This window comes from Phacochoerus africanus, chromosome 15, assembly GCF_016906955.1.
Source record: "Phacochoerus africanus isolate WHEZ1 chromosome 15, ROS_Pafr_v1, whole genome shotgun sequence".
NCBI classification, from domain to species: Eukaryota; Metazoa; Chordata; class Mammalia; order Artiodactyla; family Suidae; genus Phacochoerus; species Phacochoerus africanus.
The window spans coordinates 132,903,448-132,931,363 of record NC_062558.1 but is presented as its reverse complement, the minus strand read 5'-3'; the positions used below and the strand labels follow the sequence as shown (position 1 = coordinate 132,931,363).

At 44.0% G+C, this 27,916-nt stretch overlaps 1 protein-coding gene across 1 annotated transcript in view; it reads right to left on the bottom strand.

Moving 5' to 3' along the window:
* Positions 1–845: 845 nt before the first annotated feature.
* Positions 846–27,916, bottom strand: part of ACADSB (acyl-CoA dehydrogenase short/branched chain) — a 42,068-nt gene continuing 14,997 nt past the window's right edge. The window contains exons 2-11 of the mRNA XM_047759390.1: positions 16,690–16,846; positions 16,181–16,281; positions 13,138–13,344; positions 12,442–12,612; positions 10,850–10,975; positions 8,976–9,068; positions 5,703–5,792; positions 3,316–3,453; positions 2,281–2,380; positions 846–1,304 (exon numbers count right to left, since the gene is read on the bottom strand). Of these exons, the coding sequence (XP_047615346.1) occupies positions 1,234–1,304; positions 2,281–2,380; positions 3,316–3,453; positions 5,703–5,792; positions 8,976–9,068; positions 10,850–10,975; positions 12,442–12,612; positions 13,138–13,344; positions 16,181–16,281; positions 16,690–16,846 (1,254 nt within the window). The 3' untranslated portion in view covers positions 846–1,233. The remainder of the gene's footprint in view (positions 1,305–2,280; positions 2,381–3,315; positions 3,454–5,702; positions 5,793–8,975; positions 9,069–10,849; positions 10,976–12,441; positions 12,613–13,137; positions 13,345–16,180; positions 16,282–16,689; positions 16,847–27,916) is intronic.

The window sequence follows — 27,916 nt, the reverse complement described above, 5'->3', positions numbered from 1 at the left end:
CTGGGAAGTTCCATGTGCCGCGGGAGCAGCCCCAGAAAAGGCAAAAAGACAAAAAAATGAAATTAAAAAAAAATTTAAAAATAAACCAAATCACTTAAACTTTACTTGCAAATTAATGTGGAGACATGTTTTTTTTGTGTGTGTCTTTTTTTTTTTTTGCTATTTCTTGGGCCGCTCCCACAGCATATGGAGGTTCCCAGGCTAGGGGTCGAATCGGAGCTGTAGCCCCCGGCCTACGCCAGAGCCACAGCAACGAGGGATCCGAGCTGTGTCTGCAACCTACACCACCACTCACGGCAACGCCAAATCGTTAACCCACTGAGCAAGGGCAGGGACCGAACCCGCAACCTCATGGTTCCTAGTCAGATTCGTTAACCACTGAGCCACGACGGGAACTCCCGAGACATGTTTTTAAAATAATCTGCAGAAACCATCATGAAATGCATCTTTTAAACCGATCAATTATGGTAATTACAGATTATATTGCTTTCCTTTGTTAAAATATAATGTTTTCTTTAAGTATATAAATGAGTCATAGTTTCCTCATTTTCCATGCATCCTCAGATATTTAGAACTAAAACGTTGAGATTTTTCCTAAATAAAGTTTTATCAGTTTCTACCTAGTTTAACAACTTAGAGTTGAATCTATATAGTCTATGGACTTGCCAACTATCAAAAATGTTTCTCTGATGCACAGTGACAGAAATATAAAACATCTCCGTCTGTAAGAACTATTTGTCTATTTTTCCAAATTCTAATAGAGTGAAATTGTGAAATTTCAATATATCCTGAAGCTAGAGTGATAATGCATATAGAATGTTAGAAACAGTTTCAGAAAATAGAGATGCATTTCTTCTCAAATTTTATTCTATTTTATTTTTAAAATTTAATTTTGTTTGTTTTAGACTGCACCTCCAGCATGAGGAAGTTCCTGGGCCAGGGATCAAACCCACGTCACAGCAATGACCTGAGCCACAGCAGTGACAATGCGAGATCCTTAACCTGCTGAGCTGCCAGAGAATTCCACTTCCCAAATTTTAAAAATAATTTTCTGTACCTAACTTAAGTGGATTGGAAAGAGAAAACAGAAAAGGTCTACCTTGAAATCCAAGATTTAAGGGCCTGAATAAAATCATTCGATGAAAATGAGATGGGGCTTTATGGCCCCCAACAAGGCACAAGAGTGAAAACTTCACACCAGTGACACCAGGAGGGTTTCTACTCCTGAGGCTGTCAGTATTCCTTACTGACATTCTTTGCGATGGTGTTCAGCTGTATGTTGGACGTTCCTTCATATATTGTACCTTAAACAAAGGAGAGAAAAGGAAAACCATCAGGAGGGGAGCCATTGCTGAGTCTACATGATAAACAAACAGCTCTGCAAACATCACCTCTGCATTGACTATAAAACTGTAACCAGGGACATCTTTCAGTGTCCCCAAATATGGAATATATCTGACAAAGTAATTTTGCCCAAGAGATACAATTTTCCATTTGGTTTACAGATTTCCAGAACCCGTACTAAACAGCTGAATTTTTTTGTTCCTAAACTATTGATGCACAAGCCTGGATGGTTCCTTAGGAATGGGCAGCTTTCATAGCTGCTGTTTTTTCATCTTCCTACCTGCAGTGGAGCAGCAGAATTCTGAGGCTTGGTTAGGCACTTAGCTTTTAAAATTACAACTGTGCTTCAAAGAATGGCATTAAACTAATCAAAAATATTAGCATTCCTAGTAAAAGAAAAATTGAGACAGTAGACTTTGTTGTGGTTTTACTGAAAGGCCTTTAAAAACCTTGAGGCATTTAAAAAGGCAGTCTGAGGAGTTCCCGTCGAGGCTCAGCGGAAACGAATCTCACTAGCACCCATGAGGTCGCAGGTTCGATCCCTGGCCTTGCTCATTGGGTTAAGGATCCGGTGTTGCTGTGAGCTGTGGAGTAGGTCGCAGATGCGGCTTGGATCTGGCGTGGCTGTGGCTGGGGGATAGGCCGGCAGCCGCAGTTCCTATTCAACCCCTAGCCTGGGAACCTCCATATGCCGTGACCCTAAAGAGACAAAAAAAAAAAAAAAAAAGGCAATGTTTTAAAAAAATATAAATCTATTTTTTTGAAGGAAGAAGTAGGGGGAGAGAAAGCAACCACAAGAAAAGGAGAGCCAATAAACATAATAACTGAAAGATTACAACTACCTTTGCCTATAGGTACCCGTAATAAAGCTAAACAAATACACCAGCTAAAACACCTACAGAGTCAAATAAAACAAAATAAATGTAAAATATTTACCAATCTTCGCGTCTCGGAAATACTTTTCCATAGGATAATCTTTGGTGTAGCCTACTGCTCCCATCCACTCAATACACTTATTAGTTGTTTGGATTGCAGCCTACCAAAAACAAGCAGCAAATCACATATTAAAACCTCATATCTTATGCATTACAAGCACTTGTGGAATATTCTTAATAACACATGAATTCACTGTTATTGGCAATTGGAAGGGCTCAAGTTGATTTATAAATTACCATGTCCCTTCAGTCTCGTTCTTGACACTATCTTTGTAAAATGTTCTATTAATTCACAAAATTCTTATTTTCCTAAGAAAACTGGGGTATTTGGGTCTTTAGGGGTTTTAAGGTTTGTTTTTCACAACTGTACCAGGCATATTGGAAGTTCCCAGGCTAGGGGTCAAATCAGAGCTGCAGCTGCAAGCCTATGTCACAGTCAAGTAATACTGGATCTGAGCCATATCTGTGACCTATGCCGCAGCTTGCAGCAACACTGGATCCTTAACCCTCTGAGCGAGGCCAGAGATAGAACCCGCATCCTCATAGAGACTGTGTCAGGTCCTTAGGCTGTCGAGCCACAATGGGAACTCCTAGGATATTTGTTTAGACTCATATTTCGTTGCCAGGTATCATTTATTCAGCAAATATGCCTACTCTGCCAGCTACTGGGTATGCAGTGGTGAGAGCGTGGCCAGTCACTGCCCTTTTGGTCCCTCTGGTCACTCAGAGACAGACACTGAACCGCAATCATGACAACTAAAAAATTATATGGGGCAAAAGAAGAGTCTGCTGGATAGGCTGACATGACTTAGATGGGGGACAGGTAAGGAAGTCACAGCCTAGCTGAGAACTCAAGGAAGACACGTGGAGAGTCTCCAAGGGGAAAATCAAGCTCAAGGGTCCGAGGGCCAATGGGCTTGGACTAGGGCGAGGTGTGCAAAGGGAGTGGGGGCAGGAGGGCTGCATGCGACTAAATGAAAAGGTTAATAAGTAAATAACTTTTAAAAAAAATGACCTTTCCTCTTTCTTTTCTTACCTCTGATGCATAGTATTTGGCCATAGATGCTTCCTTAATGAATGGCCTTCCAGCTTCTAGAAGTCTAGCAGCGTTGTATGTGAGCAGTCTCGCAGCTTCTAGCTGGGTGGCCGTATGAGCCACTTGGTGTTGGAGCCCCTGGAACATTCAGGCCCGCGTTAGAGAGTGACAACATCCAGAAACACAGCTCATTGTCAAAGGCCTGCCTGGATAAGGAACACTGACACACTGAAAACATCCCCCTTGACAAAAAACTCACACTCATTTTGAAAAAAATAGCTTAAAATCTGCAATGCCTTTTTTTTTTTTTTGGCCGCACTTGTGGCATCTGGAGGTTTCCAGGCAAAGGGTCTATTCAGAGCCACAGCTGCTGGCCTACACCACAGCCACAGCCACGCCAGATCCGAGCCACCTCTGCGACCTACACCACAGCTCATGGCAACGCTGGATCCTTTAACCCACTGAGCAAGGGCAGGGATCGAACCCGCAACCTCATGGTTCCTAGTCAGATTCGTTTCGGCTGTGCCAAGGCAGGAACTCCAAAATCTGCAATCTTAAAATAAGCCACTACATGTATTATTCTTTCAAAAATTTTCAAAGTTCATGTCATTGCTTACAACTTCCAAGATTTAAAAAATTAGGTTTAAAAACTTGACTGTTATTTTTAATAATTATTAATTCCTTTCATGATCAAAATTGAGCTTAAACTAAATCCTAGCAAAGCAAAAATTTGAACTTTTTTTTTTTTTTTTTTTGGTCGTGCCTATGACATTCAAGAGTTCCCAGGCCAGGGATCAAACCCACGCCACGGCAGTGACCCAAGCCACTGCAGTGTCCATGTGCTCCTTAACCCACTGGGCCACATGGGAACTCCAATTTATTTATGTCTAAAATGGAATATCACTGTTCAAGAAATTGTTTGTTATGTGGAATGTAGAGATTCCAATTATTTTTTAAAAGTACATTCAGTTCAATCGAACTAAAAGTAGCCATCTACGTTCTCTTGCCCCATCACTGTATGAGGCACCAGGAGAGGCAGAAAAGCGAAGGTTTCTTGCCCCACGAGAACTCACCATCACTGAATACAGGGCCCCGAACTACTCCTGTGAACACAGGCAGGACAATATGCTGGATAAAGCTATGTGAATAAAAAATGATCACACGCAAAGCAAAAAACAAATCAGGAGTTCCTGTCATGGCTCAGTGGTTAACGAATCCGACTAGGAACCATGAGGTTGCGGGTTCGATCCCTGGCCTCGCTCAGTAGGTTAAGGATCTGGTGTTGCCCTGAGCTGTGGTGTAGGTCGCAGAGGTAGCTCGGATCCCGAGTTGCTATGGCTGTGGTGTAGGCTGGCGGCTACAACTCCGATTAAACCCCTGGCCTGGGAACTTCCATATGCCATGGGAGCGGCCCTAGAAAAGGCAAAAAGACAAAAACAAACCAAAAAACCCCCGAAAATCACTCTAATGAGATAAAGTAGTTAGAGAAAATTATTTCATCAAAGCTTCACACAGGAGTTCCCCTTGTGGCTCAGCTGGTTAAGACCCCGACTAGTATCCATGAGGGTACCCTCATAGTATTATTATTATTATTATTTTGCTTTCTTTTTCTTAGGGCCGTATGCGCAGCATGTGGAAGTTCCCAGACTAGGGGTCTAATCAGAGCTGCAGCTGCCAGCCTGCACCACAGGCCCAGCAACGCCAGATCCAAGCCGAGTCTGAGACCTACACCACGGCTCACAGCAACACCGGATCCTTGACCCACTGAGCAAGGCCAGGGATCAAACCTGCATCCTCAGTGGGGTTCGTAACCCACTGAGCCACAATGGGAACACCCATTGTGTTATTTTTATTTTACGAGAGAGGCAGCTGAGGCTTGAAGAGGCGAGGTAACTTTAGCTCAAGGACTACAGGTAGTATGACAAGGGACCAGGATCAGAACCAGGGGAGTCTGACTACAGACCCCGTGCCCTGGAACTTGGAAGCAGTGAGGAGTCAGCTCCCAAGTGTTCACTAAGATATCCCCAGTCAGGCCACAGCCAGGCCTCAGGGGCAACAGTTCTGCCCTTGGAGAAGGGCAAGGCCGCCGCAAGTACACACACTGACACCTATTCCTTCCTCCCCGATGCCTCTCCCGTTAAAATCCCTGAGGTGGGGAGTTCCTGAGGTCTAGTGGTTAGGACTTGGCGCTTTCACTGCTGAAGCCCAGGTCCAATCCCTGGTCTGGGAACTGAGATCCCACATCCAGCCACTGCATGATGTGGCCAAAAATAAAGAAATCAATAAAAATCCCCAAGAGAATTCCAGCAGCAGCTTTATAACAAAGCTCTTTGTTAAGGGGAAGACAGGAAACTACAGCACAGTAGAAGGACGTTCATAATACATACCTGAAAATCGAATATTCTCTTTCCAAATTGTACCCTTTCTTTAAGGTATGGAATAGTGAGGTCAAAACATCCTTGAGCCAGTCCCAGCATCTGTTAGAAAAAAAAAAATTGGAATTTCTTATTTTGTTATGAGTTTATGCTTTTAATTATGCAAGCTGTAACTTCTTTTTACAGGAAAATCGAAAAGCAGGGGGTGGGGGAGAGAAAGAACTAGAGCTACCATGACGGTGAGATGTAGGTTAATGACCTTCGCCCACTGCATTTATAGAACTTAACTTCTGGAAACTGGGAGAGCGTCTGAGCAACTTCCTGTGAAGGGGAGTATATTCGAGTCCAGCCCAGGGCTAAATCCCAGCCTGGCTGTGCTCAGACACCTTTTCAGGACTCGTCTCCTTTAAGCTTGATTCTCTGTGCACAAAGTAAGCCTCAAAAATTCTGCTCAGCACTGGCCTCAAGGACCATAGAGTAGCCCCCTCTAGTCCTTCTGAAAGTCAAGTGAGGAACTTTCTAGCTTCCTTCCCTTCTTTTTTTTTTTTTTTTTTTTTTTTTTAGGGCTGCACCTGCTGCATGTGGGAGTTCCCAGGCTAGGTGTAGAATTGGAGCTGCACTGTCAGCCTGCGCCACAGCCACAACACCACCAGGTCCGAGACTCATCTGTGACCTACACCACAGCTCAAGGCAACGCTGGATCCTTAACCCACTGAGCGGGCCCAGGGATCGAACCCACATCCTCATGGATATTAGCCGGGTTAGTAACCTGCTGAGCCACAGTGGGAACTCCTTCCTGTCTCTTTTGTATATGATCATGGTTAATAAGGGCAAGAGAACATAAAAGAACAGTGTTTCTCAACCCTGGCAGCACATGAGAATCATCTCGGGGAACTTAATCAAAAAATACCAGTGGAGTTCCCATCATGGCTCAGTAGTTAATGAACCTGACTAGCATCCATGAGGACAAGGGTTCCACACCTGGCCTCGCTCAGCAGGTTCAGGATCCCGTGTTGCTGTGAGCTGTGGTATAGGTTGCAGACACAGCTCGGATCCCATGTTGCTATGGTTGTAGTGTAGGCCGGCAGCTATAGCTCTGATTCAGCCCCTAGCCTGGGAACCTGCATATGCAGGTGCAGTGCTTAAAAAAAATTTTTTTCCAATGGAGGGGGCTAAATGTAAACCTTGGGCTTGGGGGTACCTGGCTTAAACAGCATTCTAAAAACTCCTTAATGATTTATCGTACAGCTAGAGTTGAGGACAACTGACACAGAACAGCTGGTAAAAAAAAAAACATCAATTTATACATTTGAAGAGCAAATAAGGATGTGGTGACAACTTTAGCTGGACTGTCTCATTGCTAACCAATCTCCGTATCTACTGAATGATCCAAGCTTAGAAATTGCCTCTAGATTTCAACATTAGGTAGCTATTAAATCACTATCTAATTATGTCAAACCATGTAGGTTTTAGAAAAAGGGAAAAAAAAAAATCAATAGTTAAAGCTTTGAGGGGGAAATGCCCACAAGCCTATCAATATTTCATTAGTGTTCATTCAAATTTTCCTTTAGCTTTTTATTTTGAACCTTCTGGAGAATAGAAAATTATGCTAGAAATGAAAGGACCAAAACAAAACAGAACACAGAAAAGTAAAAAAGTAAATTAATTGAAGCAGGAACTCTCTGCAAACTTTTTTTTTTTTTTTTTGCTTTTTAGGGCCACACCTGCAGTGTATAGAAGTCCTCAGGCTAGGGGTCGAATTGGAGCTGCAGCTGCTGGCCTATACCACAGCCACAGCAACATCAGATCCGAGCTGTGTCTGTGATCTACACCACAGCTTACCGCAACGCTGGACCCCGAACCCACTGCGCGAGGCCAGGGATCAACCCACATCCTCATGGATACGAGTTGGATTCGTTTCCGCTGCACCACGACAAGAACCCCCAAGACTAACTGCGCCTTTGGCTATGAGAGAAGATGAGGTCCCCATATTCCCTGATAACTGAAGTTTATAGTATGTTAACAATTGTGTCTATTGACGTGAAAATTGTCATCGGTTGTCAATCAAAATAGACTGTTCCACCCCTGTAACAAGTTTTCACTCTAAATACTGAAGAAGTAAATTCTTTTCAACTACAGAGGATTGAGGATGGATGCCGTCAGTTCACTTTCATATGTGTTCCTTTCTCTTAAAGGCATCTCAGGTATTAAAAAAAAAAATATTAACGCCAGACCTTAACTTTTTTCCCTCCTTTTTTCCTGACCTTAAATTTTAATAAGGTTATAAGATAACTTGGAGTGATTCGACTAAAACCAAAACTGTGTATTTTACTGCCAGACATCTGTATTTTATATGTCTGGGAACAAGGAGATCTAGTCCTGTAGTTTTTCATGTCATATCCATTGAAGTTGAATCACAGAAAAACTTTAAAAAGAACACATAGGCCAGTTCTCTTTATTGACCCATTAGCTAGCTTTGTGGAAAACATGGGTGAAATTCTGATCTAAGAATATTTTGTTAGCAAATTAATAGCAGTGGGAAAAAAATTTAGAGTAAAAGTACAATTTAACTGTCCCGAGAGCTAAAATTTAACACCTTCAAAATTTAAACGCTCTAGGTTTTTGAATTTTGGATACTCATCAATTAGAAATACATTTTACAAAAATAATATAATTCATAATAAAACCAAAGACTTTATTCATTTTTTAAGCTAGAAAATAACTGATATCACCTAACAGAAAAATTTAATATGCTATATAAAAGGCAGATTTGGAAAAAAAAAATTGAATAGTTCTCATCTTATGAATCTGCTTAATTGCCATTTTATTTCAAGTACCACACCAAAAAAACTGCCTGATTTTCACATACAAAACCCTAAGCAATAAATCTTTCAATATCTTTATTTACTCTTACTACACAGTAGAATATTATTCTTAATTTTAAAAAGAATGAATTGCATGCTTTGAATAGCTCAATTGAAAAAAAAAAAACACCATCTTTAATTTGTAATTTATTTCAGAAGTTACTGTTCCAGGTATTAGATAATACTTTCATGTTCTGGAAGCAGAAAAACTGTTACCACTAAGCCACTGTTTGGTTCTCAGGACTGTGTAACTGACAGGGAGAAATTCTACAGCAACCCTCACGGAAGGGAAGGGCGCCATCTTGTGTCACAAGCTTGTGCACAGTCACACACTCACCGACTGCACTGCCTTGTTTTCTTTCTACATTTTAATCAACAGTGTGTGGAAGAGTCAAGTTAACAGTGCTAAAATCTGACTAACCTGTGCCGCAATTCCTATTCTACCTTTATTAAGACTCTGTATGGCGTACTTATAGCCATGTCCAATCTGTCCCACGATATTGGCTTCTGGAACCTAAAAAAAGAATATATAGTTACTGCTCGATTTCATTAGACATATGTTAACTTTGATTGTATACATATACGGGTCTTTTCTAGGGCCGCACGTGTGGCATATGGAGGTTCCCAGGCTAGGGGTCAAATCGGAGCTGCAGCTGCCAGCCTACACCACAGCCGTAGCAATGCAGGTTCTGAGTCGCATCTGTGACCTACACCACAGCTCACGGCAACACCAGATCCTTAACCCAGTAAGCGGAGCCAGGGATCGAACCGAGACCTTATGCTGCATCCTCATGGATTCCAGTTAGGTTCGTAACCCGCTGGACCACAACGGGCGCTGCTGCTTGTATATTTTTATTTATTTATTTATTTATTTTTATAAAATCTGTTTTTCTTTTTTTTTTGTCTTTTTGCTATTTCTTGGGCCGCTCCCGCGGCATATGGAGGTTCCCAGGCTAGGGGTCCAATCGGAGCTGTAGCTGCCAGCCTACGCCAGAGCCACAGCAACGCGGGATCCGAGCCGCGTCTGCAACCTACACCACAGCTCACGGCAACGCCGGATCGTTAACCCACTGAGCAAGGGCAGGGACCGAACCCGCAATCTCATGGTTCCTAGTCAGATTCGTTAACCACTGCGCCACCACGGGAACTCCATATATTTTTAAATGCACGTATACCCCCACTGAGTGTGACAGTACTCTAACACGGTTCTGGCCACACTCCAAGGAACCTGTCTGCTGTGTCTGTGTCTCCCTCTAAACTGTCTCCCACACGCTCTCAGAAGAACGGGACTCAAGTCCTGGATGTTCACTACTGCTTCCTCCAGAGCCCAGCACAGACATGTGCCGAATTTAGAAAAATGCAATCTCATATAATTAATCACTGACATAAGTGAATGACAGTTTTTCCCTTAACTCTTATCTGTGTGCTATCATGTAAGATAAAATAGTAGGAACTACAGAAAACATATAAGTACTTGCTAAAGCAGAGCTTTCTTCTGTTGAGACTAGTTTCACCGCAAAAATCAACTGAGGGGTGTATGTGTGTGCATGTGTATACACGCATGTGTACACAAGAAACACAAGGCGAGAAGAAAAACTGTTTCCTCATACTTGAAAAAAAATCTAGACTAGGAATAATAGAAAAAAACCACACTTAGCTTCTTATACGGGTGGTTAGGAGAGAGAGTGGGCAGCTTGAAGAAAGAAGAGGGAAATTAGGAGGAAGACGGCTGGGGTGAAGTGGTGAGGCTCCCACGATACCCATAAGGACACCCCGTGAGCACACACACCATCACCAATGAGCGAGGAGTTCACGTTCTGATGAGGGGTGGACAATCCATTGTATCCTGTCCTGCCCACGTGAAGTTCTAACGCCCAAGGACTCTAGTAGTGGCTCAACTCGAAACTGAGGGTGCTGCCTGGTTGTCCTCCGCTCTCATTGAGCAATATCCCCATCTTGTGGCCTTGGCCCCATTCATCCTCCTCCGAAGGCAGGTTTGGTGCACGGGGGTATCAGGGTATAAGGTACAAGGGAGATGCCCTCTTGGGTTGGCTCTCGAGGCCAGCTGCTGGGCAGACAGGTTCTCACCCTCGGCCTAAGCTCTTGTGTAAAGTACATGTGGTGCAGCACCTGACCTAAGAACACTGTTCAACAAGAGTTTTGCAAAGGTCTCTCCTGTATGAGGGAAAAAGCACTTGGCCTAATGTTCTGACACCTTTCCTTTCTCACATGTCTATGGTTCCAGGCAAAGCTTATTCCACAGCAGTCTTTTCCTAGAAATTCTTAGATACCCACCTTGGCATTTTCAAATGTTACCGGGCAGGTAGAAGAAGCTCTGATTCCCAATTTGTTCTCCGGTTTCCCTACACGGAGGCCCTCGGTATCACGATCTACCAAGAAGCAGGTAATTCCTTTATACCCCTGAAATGAAGATTTAAAATACTGTCACCACTTGGGCTGATAAAATCCCTTGTTTCCAAAGAATTCAAAGTAAACAGAAAACTAAAAGCAGACTTTAGCAGAAAATACTGATGGACTCAGAATTGCAACATGTGTATCATGAAACCAGGATGAAGACAGGGCATTAGTTTCAAAATCAAGAACTTTATTAATTTTACTTTTCCAGAAACCACTGTGGCTATCAAAATTTATTAAGTGACACTAAAGTGACACATGGTGAATTCCACATTTAAAGTTTAATTTTATTACAGTTTCAAAATTTAATTCAATTAAATATTACATCAGAGAAAAGACAAGTTATCTTTATCATGTTGTTATGTGCCTACTTTCTTTTGTTAATATAATTTTTATTTCACATTGGCATATAGTTTATTTATAATGTGGGTCAGTTTCAAGTAGAGAGCGAAGTGATTCAGGTATACATACTGCCAGTCTTCTTCAGATCCTTTCCCCACATAGGTTATTACAGAGTATTGAGCAGAGTTCTCTGTGCTGTACAGAGGGCCTTGTTGGTTACCCATTTTATGCTATGTCTATTTTCCAAATGAATGAAACATTCTTAAAAATAAATGTACTAAATAGGTACTTAAATTCATTCTTAGGAGTTCCCGTCGTGGCGCAGAGGAAACAAATCCAACTAGAAATCATGAGGTTGCGGGTTTGATCCCTGGCCTTGCTCAGTGGATTAAGGATCCGGCGTTGCCGTGAGCTGTGGTGTAGGTTGCAGACGCGCCTTGGATCCCGCGTTGCTGTGGCTCTGGCGTAGGCCGGTGGCTACAGCTCCGATTCGACCCCTAGCCTGGGAACCTCCATATGTCTCTGATGCAGCCCTAAAAAAAAAAAAGACAAACAAACAAAAAAAATTTCATTCTTAAAAAGAAAATCTGGGAGTTCCCGTCGTGGCGCAGTGGTTAACGCATCCGACTAGGAACCATGAGGTTGCGGGTTCGGTCCCTGGTCTTGCTCAGTGGGTTAACGATCCGGCGTTGCCGTGAGCTGTGGTGTAGGTTGCAGATGCGGCTCGGATCCTGCGTTGCTGTGGCTCTGGCGTAGGCCAGTGGCTACAGCTCCGATTCAACCCGTAGCCTGGGAACCTCCATATGCCGCGGGAGCGGCCCAAGAAATAGCAAAAAGACAAAAAAAAAAAAGAAAAAAAAAGAAAGAAAATCTGAAACTCTATAAAATTCAAGATTAACTCCCTATCTAACAGATTAGGAGATTAATGATCCTCTATGTAAGGAGTATTAATTACTTTTAACTGCCATAGTTATTTTAAGAAATTAGTAAATAGGATGAAAAGATGTGACTTGTCTAACCTATTAAGTACTGAGAAAAATGAAGAATTCAAGACCACGTCCTAAAGAGGAAAAAGAAATGAAGAGAAAAGGTTTGGGGGGAAAGGGGAGCCACACCGTTTCCAAACTTACAAGGGCAGGGTCTACATTTGCCATCACCAGGAAGAGCCCAGCATCCTCAGCACTGGTGATCCACATCTTTGAGCCGTTGATGACATAATAATCTCCATCTTTGTCAGCTCTGGTCTTCAAAGAGAATGAATCGCTACCTGCTGAAGGCTCCGAGAGGCAGAAACTTCCTAACTACAGATGCAAGGAAAAAATTCCAAATTAATACCTATATGTATACTCTGCGTACAAAATACAGCAAAACAAGTATCTGAAAATCAAACTTGGCGCTACTTCTAAAAGCCTGTAGCTACCCAAATATTAATAGACAGCACGATTTTGCAAAATATACCCTACTATTTGTCAAAGGCAGATTAAAGAGTCTAAGCACACATATTCGATGTTAAGTTTAATTAAACTGGTTTTCATAACTGCAGTAGAAAGACATCTCCGTGTAAATGAAACCACCAACAAAGGCATTAGACAATATAACTGGGACCAAAAAAGAAATCATTTTATTGTCCAAAGATGATTCTCTACATTTCCAAGTGGCCAATGAGAGGCAGAGTGTATTTTTCTAGTAGCTTTAATTTGTTGAGTAATTAATGGTGCTGTGTTGTGGTCTTGGATTAAAAAAGCCAACATTGTAGCTGCTTTTCTCCTGAAAATATCTAAATTTTAAAAAGATCAGCTCCATTCCAACAATTCATTTCAACTTACTTGTTCCGTAGCTAGCTTAGTCAAATAGGTAGCCTTCTGTGCTTCTGTTCCAAAGCTCCCAATCAGATAGTTAATTATTGTGTTCTGGAGGTCACATACCAGAGCCACAGATGCATCAACCTTGGCTAATTCCTCTATCACCAGGACAGAGGAAAAAAATGAAGCTCCTGTTCCTCCATATTTTGGTTCAGTTTCAATACCCATCAACTAAAGGAAAGACAAGGAAACGTAGGTTAAGAAAGCTATTTTTATATGGGAAAATTCCTTGCAAGAGCAAGTTCAAAAATAATTTGTAACCACCTAAGTTCTTAATTTTTAAATTCTACATGCGTATCTTATTTTAATTTGTTATAAATAAATTACTCTGTTATAAAGAACAACAACCCAAAAATCTATAACAAAAACTAAATATATTTGACAAGGATAAAATCACATGCCAGAACTATCATTTGTTTCCTTTTGGGATCAAAAAATAAAAATAGGAGGGCATTCCCATCATGGCTCAGTGGTTAACAAATCCGAACCATGAGGCCTTGCTCAGTGGGTTAACGATCCAGCATTGCCATGAGCTGTGGTGTAGGCCACAGACGAGGTTGGGATCTGGCGTGGCTGTGGCTGTGGTGTAGGCTGGCAGCTGTAGCTCCAATTCGACCCCTAGCCAGGGAACCTCCATATGCTGCAGGTGCAGCCCTGAAAAAGACAGAAGACAAAAAAAAAAAAAAAAAAAAGAAAAAGAGAGGTAAAATGCTTTGGATATAAGGATAATAGAATGGAATAATGAGAAACTATATAATAGGGAAACTGCAGGAAGGAGTGGAATGTCTAGAGTTTGATTTGGCAAAATCTCTGTGGGTCAGGCCCTACCACCTGGACTCTTTCAGCAGAGATACTAACTGAATGACCATGCCTTCTGGGCCACTTTAGCAAGTTCAGATGCTCCTCAGACCACACTGGCAGTATTTCTTAGACAAGGCCCCAGTACCAAATGCTGGTCAATAACTGCCTGACCATTCAGTAACTAGTCCTAAGTCTAGAACATGAAATGTCCACAATACTCCTTTCCCCTCACCCCCCTTTTCTGACACACCTGTGGCACATGGAAGTTCCCAGGCCAAAATCTGAATCTGAGCCACAGCTGCAGCAACACTGGATCCTAAGCCACTGTGCCACAGTAGGAATTCCAAGTCCATTTTTAAATGCCCCCATTTCAGAAAGGGAACGTGTACACATGTAATTCATGACCTAAAGCTGTTAACAGATAAAAGGGTAATGCCGAGAGTTCCTGTTGGGGCTCAGTGGGTTTAGAAGCCAACGAGTATCATGAGGATGTGGGTTCCGTCCCCAGGCCCAGCATGATGGGTTAAGGATCTGGTGTGGCTGTGAACTGAGGTGTAGATCGCAGATGTGGCTCGGATACGGTGTTCCTGTGGCTGTGGCAAGGGCAGCAGCCGTAGCTCCAACTTGACCCCTAGCCTGGGAACTGCCATATGCCACGGGTGCAGTCCTAAAAAGACAAAAAGAAAAGAGAAAAGGGTAATGCTGCTTTCTATTCTCTCCAGGCACTGTGCAATCACATCATGCTGCAGCCTGTTTTAAGCTGATGGATAGGAGGTCAGAAGCACATGGAGGACAGAAACGTAGAGAAAACCAGAACCGATGCTCTGCAAGGAATCATTCAAAGACTGGGGTGCACTTGAAGACTGCGGAGGGCAGGATGACAACTGACCATATCTTCACAGCTGCCAGAGACACTGCTTCTCTAAAAAGGTCACCAATTTCTCCTCCACTGGAAACACCTGTTAGCTACTATGGCAGATGACCTCTGCAGAGCTGGGACACACGAGGCCGAGAATGGCTGGGCAGGGCGTGCAATGAGGCAGACTCTCCAGAGGATGTGCCATTCCAGCAGGGGCAGATCATGGAGCTGGAGGCAACTACAGCTTTGGGTACCCCTGCCTCCAAGAACTACCTCCTGGGGACAAGGATGTCCCAACCCTGGGACCCCAAGATCTCCCAGGGAAGCCTGGAGGTTCTGCAAACAATGAAGATGAAACCTGGCTGAGAAGTGAGCTCACAGATGCTCTATGACCCACTGAGGCTCCAGGTAAGATTCCATTTTTCCAAAAGTTTCACTGCTAAAAAAAAGTTGGAAAAATGCTACTATACATGGTACAAAAGAAAAAGAAAAAAAAAAAAAGCTGGTCTCTTTAAAACAGCAAAGTGGAAAAGCTAATTTTCAAACAGGATAACAGGACAAGTTTCAGCCAGAGGCTCTGAGCAGGAGCTCTTAGTTCTGGGATAGCCTTCGTATTCAAAATAAAAAATGAATGTCACCTCACGCTCACAGAGAAGGGAGAGATGAAGAGTGCCATGATTTTGAAATGTTCTCCTTGGAGCTCCTATGCCGATAACCTCTCCCTCTATCCACAGCCGGGACACTTCTACTTTTATCTGTGTTGTGCTTCCACTAAAGGACTATGGGACTTGAAAAGTTGGAAACTGGTTGCCCTGGTGAATGTAGGAATCAAATACCAGCTCTTGGTTCTAAGTTTTCCACATACACAGGGGTTCAGGTAGATATGCAGTGTACTAAGGCAGGGCTCTGAACCTTGGCATTCCTAAGCTGGCACCTGTGTGTCTGGGCGGGCTGTCCTGTGCACTGTAGGATGTTTAGCTGCGTCCCCAGCCTCTGTCTCACTAGATGCCAGTAGCACATCCAGTTGTGACACACAACCAGTGTCTCCAAACATTGCCCAGTGTCCTTTGGGGGACAAAATAGCTCCCAACTGACAACCACGGGTCCAAAGAAATCACTTTTTGCTTCTAAACTTTAACCTAAAACATACAGTATTTCTAACCAAAAATGTTCATTCAATTAAAAGTTTTAAACTAAGATCTCAAAGAGAACACAGCTCATTCTGACCAGGAAATGAAGAATGAGTTACGCTATGACTACAATTCCTAAAGTTAAAAGCATGCATACTTTTTAATGCTGGAAGGTATTTTACAAAGTTCAAAATTGGAAGAATCGTTAATTACATACCCCTTGTTGAAATAATCCTTCTATGACTGATTTTTCCATTTTTGAATTTTCATCCATTTTTGAAACCAAAGGAGCAATTTGTTCCTGGGCAAATTTTTTAACTGTAGGGGGAAAAAAAGAAAAAAACAAGTGATTAGTCTTTAGTATTAACTTTTTCCAAAAAATATTAAAAAAAATTTTTTTAATTAACATTAAAAATTCCATTCATGGAGTTCCCGTTGTGGCTCAGCAGAGGTGAACCTGACTAGGATCCATGAGGATGGAGATTGGATCCCTGGCCTCGCTCAGTAGGTTAAGGATCCAGCGTTGCCATGAGCTGCGGGTGTAGGGGTGTAGGTCGGAGACGCGGCTCAGATCCCAAGTTGCTATGGCTGTGGTGTAGACCGGCAGCTGTAGCTCTGATCTGACCTCTAGCCTGGGAACTCCCATACCCGCACCTTCTGCTCTAAAGAGCAAAAAAACAAAAAACAAAAAAGCTATGGAACACTGGTGACACTGAGTTTACTCACCTGTGTTCTTTATCATCATCTCCTCATCTGTAAATGTTTGCAGGGGGCTGTAAGACAGGCCATTATTTGTTGTTTTGAGTGGAGCTGGCTGGGAGGATTTCAGGACACGAGGAGGATTTTTCCATGAAGACAGGCAAGTTGGGAAGTTTGTTCTTAGCTGTGGGAACGGTCCCCATTGAATAGGGAACACATTCACAAAAGAAAAGCAATGGCACATCAGTTTCTTTGGGAATATTTTTATAACCCAATCCGATAATTTCTTTCACCAAGATAAGAGATTAATGCAGGACATTTTAACATGCACCAGCTTATTAACCAACAAGGACCTACTGGACAGCACAGGGAGGTCTACTCAACGTTCTGTAAAAACCTCTATGGGAAAAGAAGGATGGATATATATGCATGTATGACTGATTCACTTTGCTGTACACCTGTAGCTAATACAACATTGTAAATCAACTATACCCCCCCCAAAAAAAAAGATTCACCATCTTGTGACCAAAAACACAACTTGGCTTGTGAACATATATCTACCTTATCCTGCAATGAGCTGTTGAAATAAACAAATTTTCCAGGTAATTAATCTTTACCTTCAAGGAAACAGAACTTTCTAGATGGAACTCAATCTTTATTTTTTTTTTTAATTTTTAAAAATTTTATGGCCACACCTGCAGCTCCCGGGCTAGGGACTGAATCTGAGCTGCAGCTGCGACCTACACCACAGTGACAGCAACACTGGATCTTTAACCCACTGTGCCGGGCCAGGGATTGAACCCACGCCTCTGCAGCGATTCGAGTTGCTGCAGTCAGATTCTTAACCCACTGTGCCACAGCGGGAACTCCAGAACTCATTCTTAAAATGTCACATTCCTCTGATTTCTTGGATAGGGTAACCAGACCATCTATAACAGCAGTAACCAGACTATAACAGCACCGGCTGACCACCGTGAAGAGAAATCTCTCTGGGGCAGAGAGGCACAGGAGCGGCTCTGTGAGGGCACAGGGGCAGCCACGGGAGCAGAGTGCCCCTGCCTGCCCTGCATGGCTGCAAGCAGCTGTGTTTTTTGTGTGTGGTTTTTTTTTTTTTTTTTTTTTGGTATCCATAGCTAGTTTTGTTTTTCCAGCTTCTCATTAGTGAGAGACACTGCAGCTTTCGGATTAAAAAAAACAGGCTCTGAAGTCTAAAAGAACTAGATTCCACCTGACATTTACTAATCATGTGATCTTGGACAAGTGGTTTTTAACTTCTCAGTTAAAATCTCTCAGTCTTGGTTTCCTTCCCTGCAAAATGTGGACAATGGCTTCTTGGCGTTTGGAGAGTATTGGCGCAGGTCTCCTCTTAGTCCCTACCACAGGGTTAGAGCTTAGACCTTAATTCACAGTGATGACTCTTCCACCCCATTCCCTAAGAACAGAGTCAGTGATGGGTTCCTAAGAGGAGGAGAGGCAGCTGTCACCCAGGTCAAGTGCAAAGCTAGCTTTCCTTGCAGTGACTGTGTCCCCCTGCTGCAGGGTCCCAAATCCTTCAACTTCAAGTCAACAATGAATTTGCTACAATTTCAAATGCTGCTTCACCTGGCCCAATTGTATACCGTAGCATTCTCATACAGGGGAAACCAATGAGGAATTAAGTCTTTTCCTGAACATAAAAAAAAAATAAAGGCTACTGAAAGAAGCCAGCCACCAAACATCCTATGTGTTATGTGTGTCTATACAAAATTTCCAGAGCTGGCAAATCCATGGAGACAGAAGGGAGAGTAGTGGTTGCCTGAGGCCGAGGGCGAGGGTGCGGAGTGACCGCAGAGGAGCTCAGTGCTATCCCTGGGGTGTCAAGTGAAGAGAAATGCACCTAAAAGTTAACAGGGTTTATGCGGTGGATTTTCTGAGGACTACAAGAGAGAGAGGACTCTCAGACGGCTCGGAGGGACTGAAGAGGGAAGGGAGAAGCCAGAATATACAGGAACTTCTGCCACAAAGACCAGATAGTCCGGTCGTTCCCGTCGTGGCTCAGTGGTTAACGGATCTGACTAGGAACCATGAGGTTGAGGGTTCAATCCCTGGCCTCACTCAGTGAGTTAAGGATCGGTGTTGCCCTGAGCTGTGGTGTAGGTCGCAGAGGAGGCTTGGATCCTGCGTTGCTGTGGCTGTGATGTAGGCTGGCCGCTACAGCTCCGATTTGACCCCTAGCCTGGGAACTTCCCTATACCATGGGAAGCAGCCCTAGAAAAGGCAAAAAGGCAAAAAAAAAAAAAAAAAAAAGACCAGATAGTCAGGACCTCAAAAGATTACTGTTTTGTTTTGTTTTTGTTGCTGTTCTTTTTGCTTTTGTTTTTGCCTTTGCTTTTTATGGCCCCACTCACAGCATATGGAGGTTTCTCGGCTAGGGGTCAAATCGGAGCTGCAGCTGCTGGCCTACAGCACAGCTCATGGCAACACCGGATCCTTAACCCACTGAGGGAGGCCAGCAATTGAACCCACAACCTCATGGATACCAGGGTTCATAACCCACTGAGCCACAATGGGAACTCCCAAAAGATTAGTCTTAATTAGAGAAAAACAGATATCCCAAGCTAAGGAATTTAGCCATTTTCTGTGTATGGGAAGACACAAAATTCTGGGCTCACTGAAATCATTCCTTCTTTTTTTTTTTTTTTTTGTATTTTTTGCTATTTCTTGGGCCGCTCCTGCGGCATATGGAGGTTCCCAGGCTAGGGGTCCAATCGAAGCTGTAGCCACCGGCCTACGCCAGAGCCACAGCAACGCAGGATCCAAGCCACGTCTTCGACCTACACCACAGCTCACGGCAACGCCGGATCGTTAACCCACTGAGCAAGGGCAGGGACCGAACCTGCAACCTCATGGTTCCTAGTCGGATTCGTTAACCACTGCGCCACGACGGGAACTCTGAAATCATTCCTTTGACAGGCACCTCAAGCTGCCCCGGGCCAGTGTCCTGTGCTTTCTTATCCTGAATCTCCTCAGCTACACTGTCTGGGCTGCTAGATGGCAGGCATCCTGTTTCTTTCTACCCTGAGTTCCCTCTAGGTTCACCGTTGTGTGATTGTTTATGTGATGGTTTGACGCTTGCAACATCCTTTGTTTACTGATATGGCAGGCAATATCTTCCTTCTACTGACAGAGGTGATGAAAGTGTTTCAAAACTGGATCAAAGCGATGGTTACGCACTGCTGTAAATTTACTGAAAACCACTGTCATACTCTTAAAGAGAACAAATTGTAGTAATACCTCGATAAAGCGGTTTAAAAAAATGTGTTTTCCTTTTATCCAACAAACAATTAACAGAATAGAGTTCCCATTGTGGCTGAGCAGAAACAAATCTGACTTATATCCATGAGGACACAGATTCAATCCCTGGCCTTGCTCAGTGGGTTAAGGATCTGGCGTTCCCATGAGCTGCAGGTGTAGGTCGCAGACACCACTTGGATCTGGCATTGCTGTGAGCTGTGGTGTAGGCTGGCAGATGCAGCTGCCGATTTAATTCAATTTGACCCCTAGCCTGGGAACTTGCGGCCCCAAGAGCCAAAAAAAAAAAAAAAAACCGCGAAGGGGAAGACAGGAGATCCTACCTTCTTCCTGAAGAAACAGACGAAAAGAGTAAAAAGGCAGGGTAAGGAGACATGGCATACGAGGTGCAAGTGTGCCATTCTGTGGCACTTCAGCTTAAGGATCTGGCAGTTTGGGTTACTGCTGTGACAAGGGTTCCATCCCTAGCCCGAAATTTCCAAAAAAGAAAGAAGAAAGAAAACAGAAATGCAAGTGTTTAGGGGCTGGGGGGGCAGGGGAGTGTTGTTAAGTGACAGGAGAAGGGGCGAGATCACAGCAGCCAAAGAAAGAAGAGAGGGAGGAGGGGCGGAGTTACGTGAAGGGAGAGTGTGGGCGAAATTCTGCCCAATGGCCGTTGGCGGTCTTGGATGAGGTCCTCAATATATATTTGAGCGAATGAATGGGCCAACCAGTCTTTTCCACAAAACGCTCATGAAACCTGCCCATCACGCTGCAATACGTTGCCCACATTTCTTATTTCTAGGGGAGATTTACTTAACTCAGTACAGAATTCTTTGTCTCTTTGTGTCATCAACTTTCTACCCAAGTTTATCTTTTTTCTTTTTTTCATCTTTTTGTCTTTTTTTTTAGGGATGCACTCGCAGCATACGGAGGTTCCCAGGCTAGGGGTCTAATTGGAGCTGCAGCTGCTGGCCTAAGCTACAGCCACAGCTCAGCAGGATCTGAGCCTCTTCTGCGACGTGCACCACAGCTCAGGGCAACACCAGATCCTTAACCCACTGAGCGAGGCCAGGGATTAAACCCGCATCCTCATGGATACTAGTCGGCCTCTTTAACCACTGAGCCATGACAGGAACTCCCCAAAGTTTATCTTTAATAGAACATCTAACCCTGAGCAACTGAAGAAGCCGGTGGGTCCCACTATACCCATTTTTCCACCGCTGACACAACTATGACTGCCTTAGTCTCAACACAAGGCAATTACTTTGGCCACAAGATGAGCTAATAGAGGGCAACCATGCTTAGGGTGAGCTCACCGAAGATACTCATTAAATACAGTGGCTGGATGTGTTAAGTGAATGGAATCCTTTTTTTTAAATTGTGGCAATGCCAAATCCTTTAATCCTCTGCTCCAGGCCAGGGAGGACTGGACCTGCGCTTTCACAGCCGCCGCTGTCAGATTCTTAACCCACTGTACCACAGCAGGACCTCCTGGAATCCATTTTGAATCAAAGCATTGAAAGACAACACCTGTCCTTTTTTGTAAGGAAAAAACCATTTACCTTTAACATGGCAGTTTTTAATAAAGGAAATGTTTCCTTTCCTTGCCTTTATCCACTCAGCCCAAGGTTTTGATGATGATTTTCAACTGTCCCCTGCCCTCCAGTGTTGACCTCGGCCTCTGCAACTTTGGCGCCCACTCCATCAAAATGATTTTCCGCAGTTATAACCCATTGCACCACATCATCACATTTTTTTGTATAGAGCAGCAATTGCTACTTGAATGGAAAAAGGGTTATTTATGCCTTGCCAAATACTTTCAGAAGCCTGAGTCTGATCTGTTTCCTACTCAACTGCTCAGCGTTCTGCTGCACTTAGAAGTACTGATGATCAGGAGTTCCTGTCGTGGCTCAGTGGTTAACGAACCTGACTGGCACCCATGAGGACACAGGTTCGATCCCTGGCCTCGCTCAGTGGGTTAAGGATCCAGCGTTGCTGTCAGCTGTGGTGAAGGTCACAGTCGAGGCTCGGATCCTGCATTGCTGAGGCCCTGGCATAGGCTGGCGGCTACAGCTCCAATTGGACTCCTAGCCTGGGAACCTCCATATGCTGTGGGTGTGGCCCTAAAAAAGAGAGAAAGACAAAAAAAAAAAAAAAAAAGAAGTCCTGATGATCAAACCTGGGGTCTGCAGACTCCTGTGGACAGAACAACAAAGTCCATGAACTCGGATAAGGGGAAAATTATATTTTTATTTCACTAACTTCTAACTGAAATATCGCATCCCCCTTCTTGATGAATGAAGGTAACAAGCTACAGTAGGACTGGGAGTATCTGAGATAGTCACCAAAAGAAATTAGATATTATTTAAGAAGTACATGTTCTTATGTGGCAATGTAAAATATTTTTATAACTTTTTTTTCTTTTTTTGACTTTTTGCCTTTTCTAGGGCTGCTTCCCATGGCATATGGAGGTTCCCAGGCTAGGGATCCAATTTGAGCTGCAGCCACTGGCCTACGCCAGAGCCACAGCAACTCAGGATCTGAGCCGCGTCTGCAACCTACACCACAGCTCATGGCAACGCCGGATCCTTAACCCACTGAGCAAGGCCAGGGATGGAACATGCAACCTTGTGGTTCCTAGTTGGGTTCGTTAACCACTGTGCCACGATGGGAACTCCAAAATATTTTTATAACTTTTAATGCAACTGATTTCCTTCGTAATCCTATTTTAGTTTATGCATTTTGAAACATTTTGAGGCGTTTCCTGGTGGTTCACTGGGTTGAGCATCCCTGTGATCCTTGGGTCACTGCTGTGGTGCAGGTTCAACCCCTGGCCTGGGAACTTCTGCATGTCATAGATGTGGACAAAGAAAAAAAAATTTTTTTTTTGAGAAGTCTATAAATTTGATTACTTTGCTGTCTACGTTTAGGCACAGGTCAGGAATGCCTGACTGTCGGGTGTTCTGGTGTATACTTTTTGCTAAACTCGGCCATTATGTTAATCACAATCCTTCTCCACCATGTTCCAGCTAACAAAGAATTGTTCCAAACATCCTTAAAGTGCTTTAAATCGGGAAGCTTTCACACACACGAAAGACAAAGAAAAAGGACATGGGAGAGAAGTTGTGCTAAGCTGTGACGACCCATCTCAGCTTTTCCAAAGGACCCAGTCTGGTGTAGTAAGGGGGCTTCACCTTAAAGCCCTATATTCATTGGTTCTCCCCACCTGTGCCCCCAGGCGCTCTCTCCTCACTGCACGTGTGTATGAATGTGTATTTTTTTTTTTCATATTTTGACTCCATTCTGGCATCAGAGTTCACAAGGTTTGTTCCAGCTGGCTTTTTTTCCTTTCTTTTTTTAATGGCCACACCTGAGGCATCTGGAAGTTCCTGGGCCAGAGACTGAATCCAAAACACTGATGCGACCTGAGGTGCAGGGGTGGCCACACCAGATCCTTCAACCCACTGCACGGGACAGGAATCTAACCCACACCTCTGCAGCGATCTGAGCTGCTGCAGTCAGATTCTTCACCTACTGGGTCACAGTGGGAACTCCACAGCGGGCCTGGTTTAATGTAACTTCTGACATTGAGAAACCTGCCTCTGACCCACAATTTAGGTTGAATTTGCTTATTCAAACTTAGCACACATATAAGATTATTTCAGAACTGCTACCCATCACTGTGAGAATCAAATTCATCCACTAGAGCGCAAGGCTCTTGTCCAGTTCTGTCCAGGCAAAACATTGTTTCAGAAAGTTCTTTCTTCCCCACCCACTTCTCAGTGCGGTTGTGTGATTCACTTCAACGATTCCAGGGCCAAATTTCCAACACTGAGGGGCTGCCTCACACCAACAAGCAATTTCCCAACTCCACCGAGTGTCCTACCATTCAACGCAATTCCAACACCACCTACCTGTGAAAGCAACTTTTTTCCCCTTCCCTGTTTACCCATTTCTGTCTTCCTCTAACCTTGAAAGAACCTAATAATTGAACGAGATTGAGAATTCGGCATCTGTCTGCCTGTGCCAAACTGAAACGCAAAGACAGAGTATTGGGTAAAGGAGAAAAAAATAGCTTTATTGCTTTGCCAGGCAAAGCAGGGTCACAGCGGGCTAACGCCCTAAAGACTGTGTGTGTCCCCCCGCCACTGTCCTGAAAAGAATTGAAAGGAATTTGATAGTAAAAAGGAGAAAAACAGATTTTCAGATAGGATTCAGGATTGGGACAAACATGCATTCTTCTTTCTTTGGGGGAATCTTGGTCATCAAAGCTGGAGTCAGGAGCTCTCGGCCTGATCTCAGCCAGGAGATGGTCTTCTGGGTGACTGCCTAGAATAACAGTCCTTGCGCAAAGGGCATATTGATCAGAGGTTAGAACATTCCTGCAAAACCTCATGTGCTAATCATCAACCCACAGGCCATTATGCTCAGGGTGCCTAACCTTTAGCTTCTGGGTGCTTGTGTTTAGGGTGCAATTAGGTCAGGGAGAAGGACAAGGAATGACTCTAAGTTGTTCAATTTCCAAGTATTCATTTCAAAAAGAAGCTTAAGGAATATACCTTTTGTCTCGGGGGTATGACACACCTGCATCAAGATCACAAGGCAATTTAATCCAAGTCCTGAAAAACGCTCTCCTGAATGCACGCCATGCCTGGCCTCACCTGTAGATTCTTTTTCTAGAATGACTAGCTCCCTACCTGCCACAGTCCCCTTAGCAACCCTGATTCTGCAGGCAGACCATGTGGACAAGATAACACGCTACAAGGTCGGTCAGAGTCTGCATGCTGTGGAGAACAACGCAGAAGCCAACCTCCTGCCTGGATGATTCACTGAGAGTTTTCCCCTCCTTTTTCTCTTTAAAAGCTGCCACGGGAATTCCCTTTGTGGCTCAGCGGAAACAAATCGGACTAGTATTCATGAGGATGTGAGTTCGATCCCTGGCCTCACTCAGTGGGTTAAGGAGCCAGTGTTGCCGTGACCTGTGGTGCAGGTTGCAGAGGAGACTCAGACCCTGCTGAGCTGTGGCTGTTGTGTAGGCTGGCAGCTGCAGCTCCAATTTGACCCCTAGTCTGGGAACCTCCATATGCCACAGGTGTGGCCCTAAAAAAGCAAAAAAAAAAAAAAAAAAAAAAAAAAAGAAAAAGCTGTCATGGCCTAGCAGAATCTTTGGAGTTGGTCTTGGGACATAAATCCACCTTCTCCCCAGATTGCGAACTCTTCTGATTAAAGCATCTTTCTACTGACACTTGCCTCTGGATTATTGGCTTCTGGGTGTCAAGTAGCTGAAACTGAGTTTGGAACACCTGGAGAAAGTGCCAGATCCGACAGGTAAAGGGACTCAGCCCCACAAGGCTGCTAACACAACAATCACAAGCCCAGGTTGTCACTTGTGCTTCAGATCCACTAGCTATAGATAAGAAGTCCCCAGTACTCCCTCCCTGGGTTCATTTAATTTGCCAGAGTAGCCCTGGAGAATTTAGAACACTTTACTTACGGGATTACTGGTTTATTATAAAAGGATACCATTCAAGAACAGCCAGATTATAAGCAGATAGGGTAGCAGATCCCCGGAGAAGAGGATCAGGCATGGCTTTCTTGACATGAGAAGTCATTTTTGGCTTAAGCCATTTTGTGATCTAAGCCTGGTCACAATGCTTGCCCTAAAACAGATCTCAGTAGTTAGTGATCTTAAGGAAAGTGAGTGAACACTGGAAACAAAGGAAGAACAGTCAAGAAACCATAGTTCAGTGATAAAATAAATAGGCCCAGTTGCTCCTCAAGGAATATATATATAACAATCTGATACAGATCTTGCAAGTTCAGCAGGAACTAAGGCTCCCCCCAGGGAGAGGATGACTTTGATCTTTTCTGACCCTTCCATCAACTAAATCTTGGACTCAGACAACCTTTGCCTCAATTCTATGCTAATTATCCTCTGCTCAAGCCCCCTCATGAATATGCATGTATGTGTCCTTAGCTTAAAACTTCCCCAGTTTTGCCCTTGGAGACACTGCTTGGGATGAGTTCTCCATGTTCTCCTCACTTGCAACGAATGATCAATCCTTCCTTCTCCAGATCTTTGGCTAAAATGTCCTTTAGCTCTATGTTTACTGAGAGGGGAAACCAGCTTTTCAAGTAACAAGATGAAGAGATGTACTGGGCAGAGTTTGGGAACAGGCAGTTATTCTCACAGCACCTCAATGGGCTTACCACCCATGAAACTCTGAACCTCGTCCTTTTGGAATTCCATGGGGAGTTTATTAATTACACAGGCATGACTGATTCAATCATGGGCCAGCAACCACGGAATCAACCTTTAGCCCCTCTCCCCCCCCCCCAGAAGTTTGGGAGATAAGACTGAAAGTGCCAACCATCCAATCATGTGGTTCATGCCCTGGGCAACCAGCCCCAATACTTCGGGGCTTTCCAAAAGCCACCTCATTAACATAAATTCAGAGTGGTTGAAAGGGGCTTGTTCTGAGTAACAAGACACCCATTTCACCTTTATGGCTCTAATCTAGAATTGAGGACAAGAAACCAAATATTATAACAAAAGACACTCTCATTCCTTTTACTAGGAAATTCCAAAGTTGTGGGGACTGTGGAGAAAGACCCAAATATAAATTTATTGTTGAAAAGAAAAACCACAGAGCCAAAATGGCACCACTTGTGCTAAAAGGCATGATAACCAAACTGTGAACTGAGTTTGGCACTTGCCATCGACCTCTATGTGGATTAAATTATGAGTCACTGCAGCTGCTGACCGGAAACAACCCCTGAGCAGCACTCAGGGTTAACACCAGGAGTGAGGCCCTCTGAGCTCTGGAAAACTGGAAGACCTGTCTTCAGACAGTGGGATATTCTTAGAAGATTTTCTGTGCCCAATTCTTGAACCTCCTCATATCTAGAAAAACGTTAAAATCCTTCATGGTGATGTCTCTCCTTGTGACCCTTCAGGAGATCAGCAACAAACTTTTGTGAAATGTGTGTGTGCTGCAGCCACCTCCCCCTCGCCTTTATCATATCCTGAGGGGCCCCCTTTTCCTCCTTGGGCCGTAGTATTTCAGCCCGGGTCTGTAGTTAAGGATAAAACAAAGAATGGCACGGTCTTTTGTGAATGCAGTCACCTCCAGGGGTGAGAGCCAGGTGAGTCCAGCAGGCTGTGGAGACTCAGGATCCTGGCCCGAGAGCAGAGGTGCATATCAAAGGAATGATTTCAGGGTGCCCAGGCCTCTTTTGTTCCTATTCCCTCTGCCCTTTGTTGCAAAAACTCCCTTACATCTTAGCTCCTCCCTCGATGCCTTGGGTGGTTTCCCAGGCTTAAGTCCTAATTTTGCCCCAAATAAAACGGCACTCTCAACATTCAGGTTGTGCATTTTTTTTTTTTTAATGTTGGCAAAACCTAGATTTAATGCCTGACCTAATTATGGTTTTGATCTTCCCCAGAAATCTTTTTTTTTTTGTCTTTTTTGCCTTTTCTAGGGCCGCTCCCACGGCATATGGAGGTTCCCAGGCTAGGGGTTTAATCGGAGCTGTAGTTGCTGGCCTACACCACAGTCACAGCAACGTGGGATCCAAGCCGAGTCTGTGACCTACACCACAGCTCACGGCAACGCCGGATCCTTAACCCACTGAGCAAGGCCAGGGATCAAACCTGCAACCTCTTGGTTCCTAGCAGGATTTGTTAACCACTGAGCCACAACGGGAACTCCTCCCCAGAAATCTTAATCGACCCATTTGGAATTTTCGGGTCAGCACCTCAGAGATAATCTGTCATGTGGGCCCTCTCCACCACCCCTCCCTTCCCACCCAGAGGCAGAAGCAGCAGCTCTGTGGGTTAAAGTCCTGGTACATTCCCTTCTCCCAGATGTCCCCACCCCACACAGCTCTTGTTTGCTTTTGCCCAAGCCTTCTGCTTAGAAAAACCTTCCGATTTGGACAATTCCTAGGAATGATCTCATTACTAGAAGGGCTGATACCC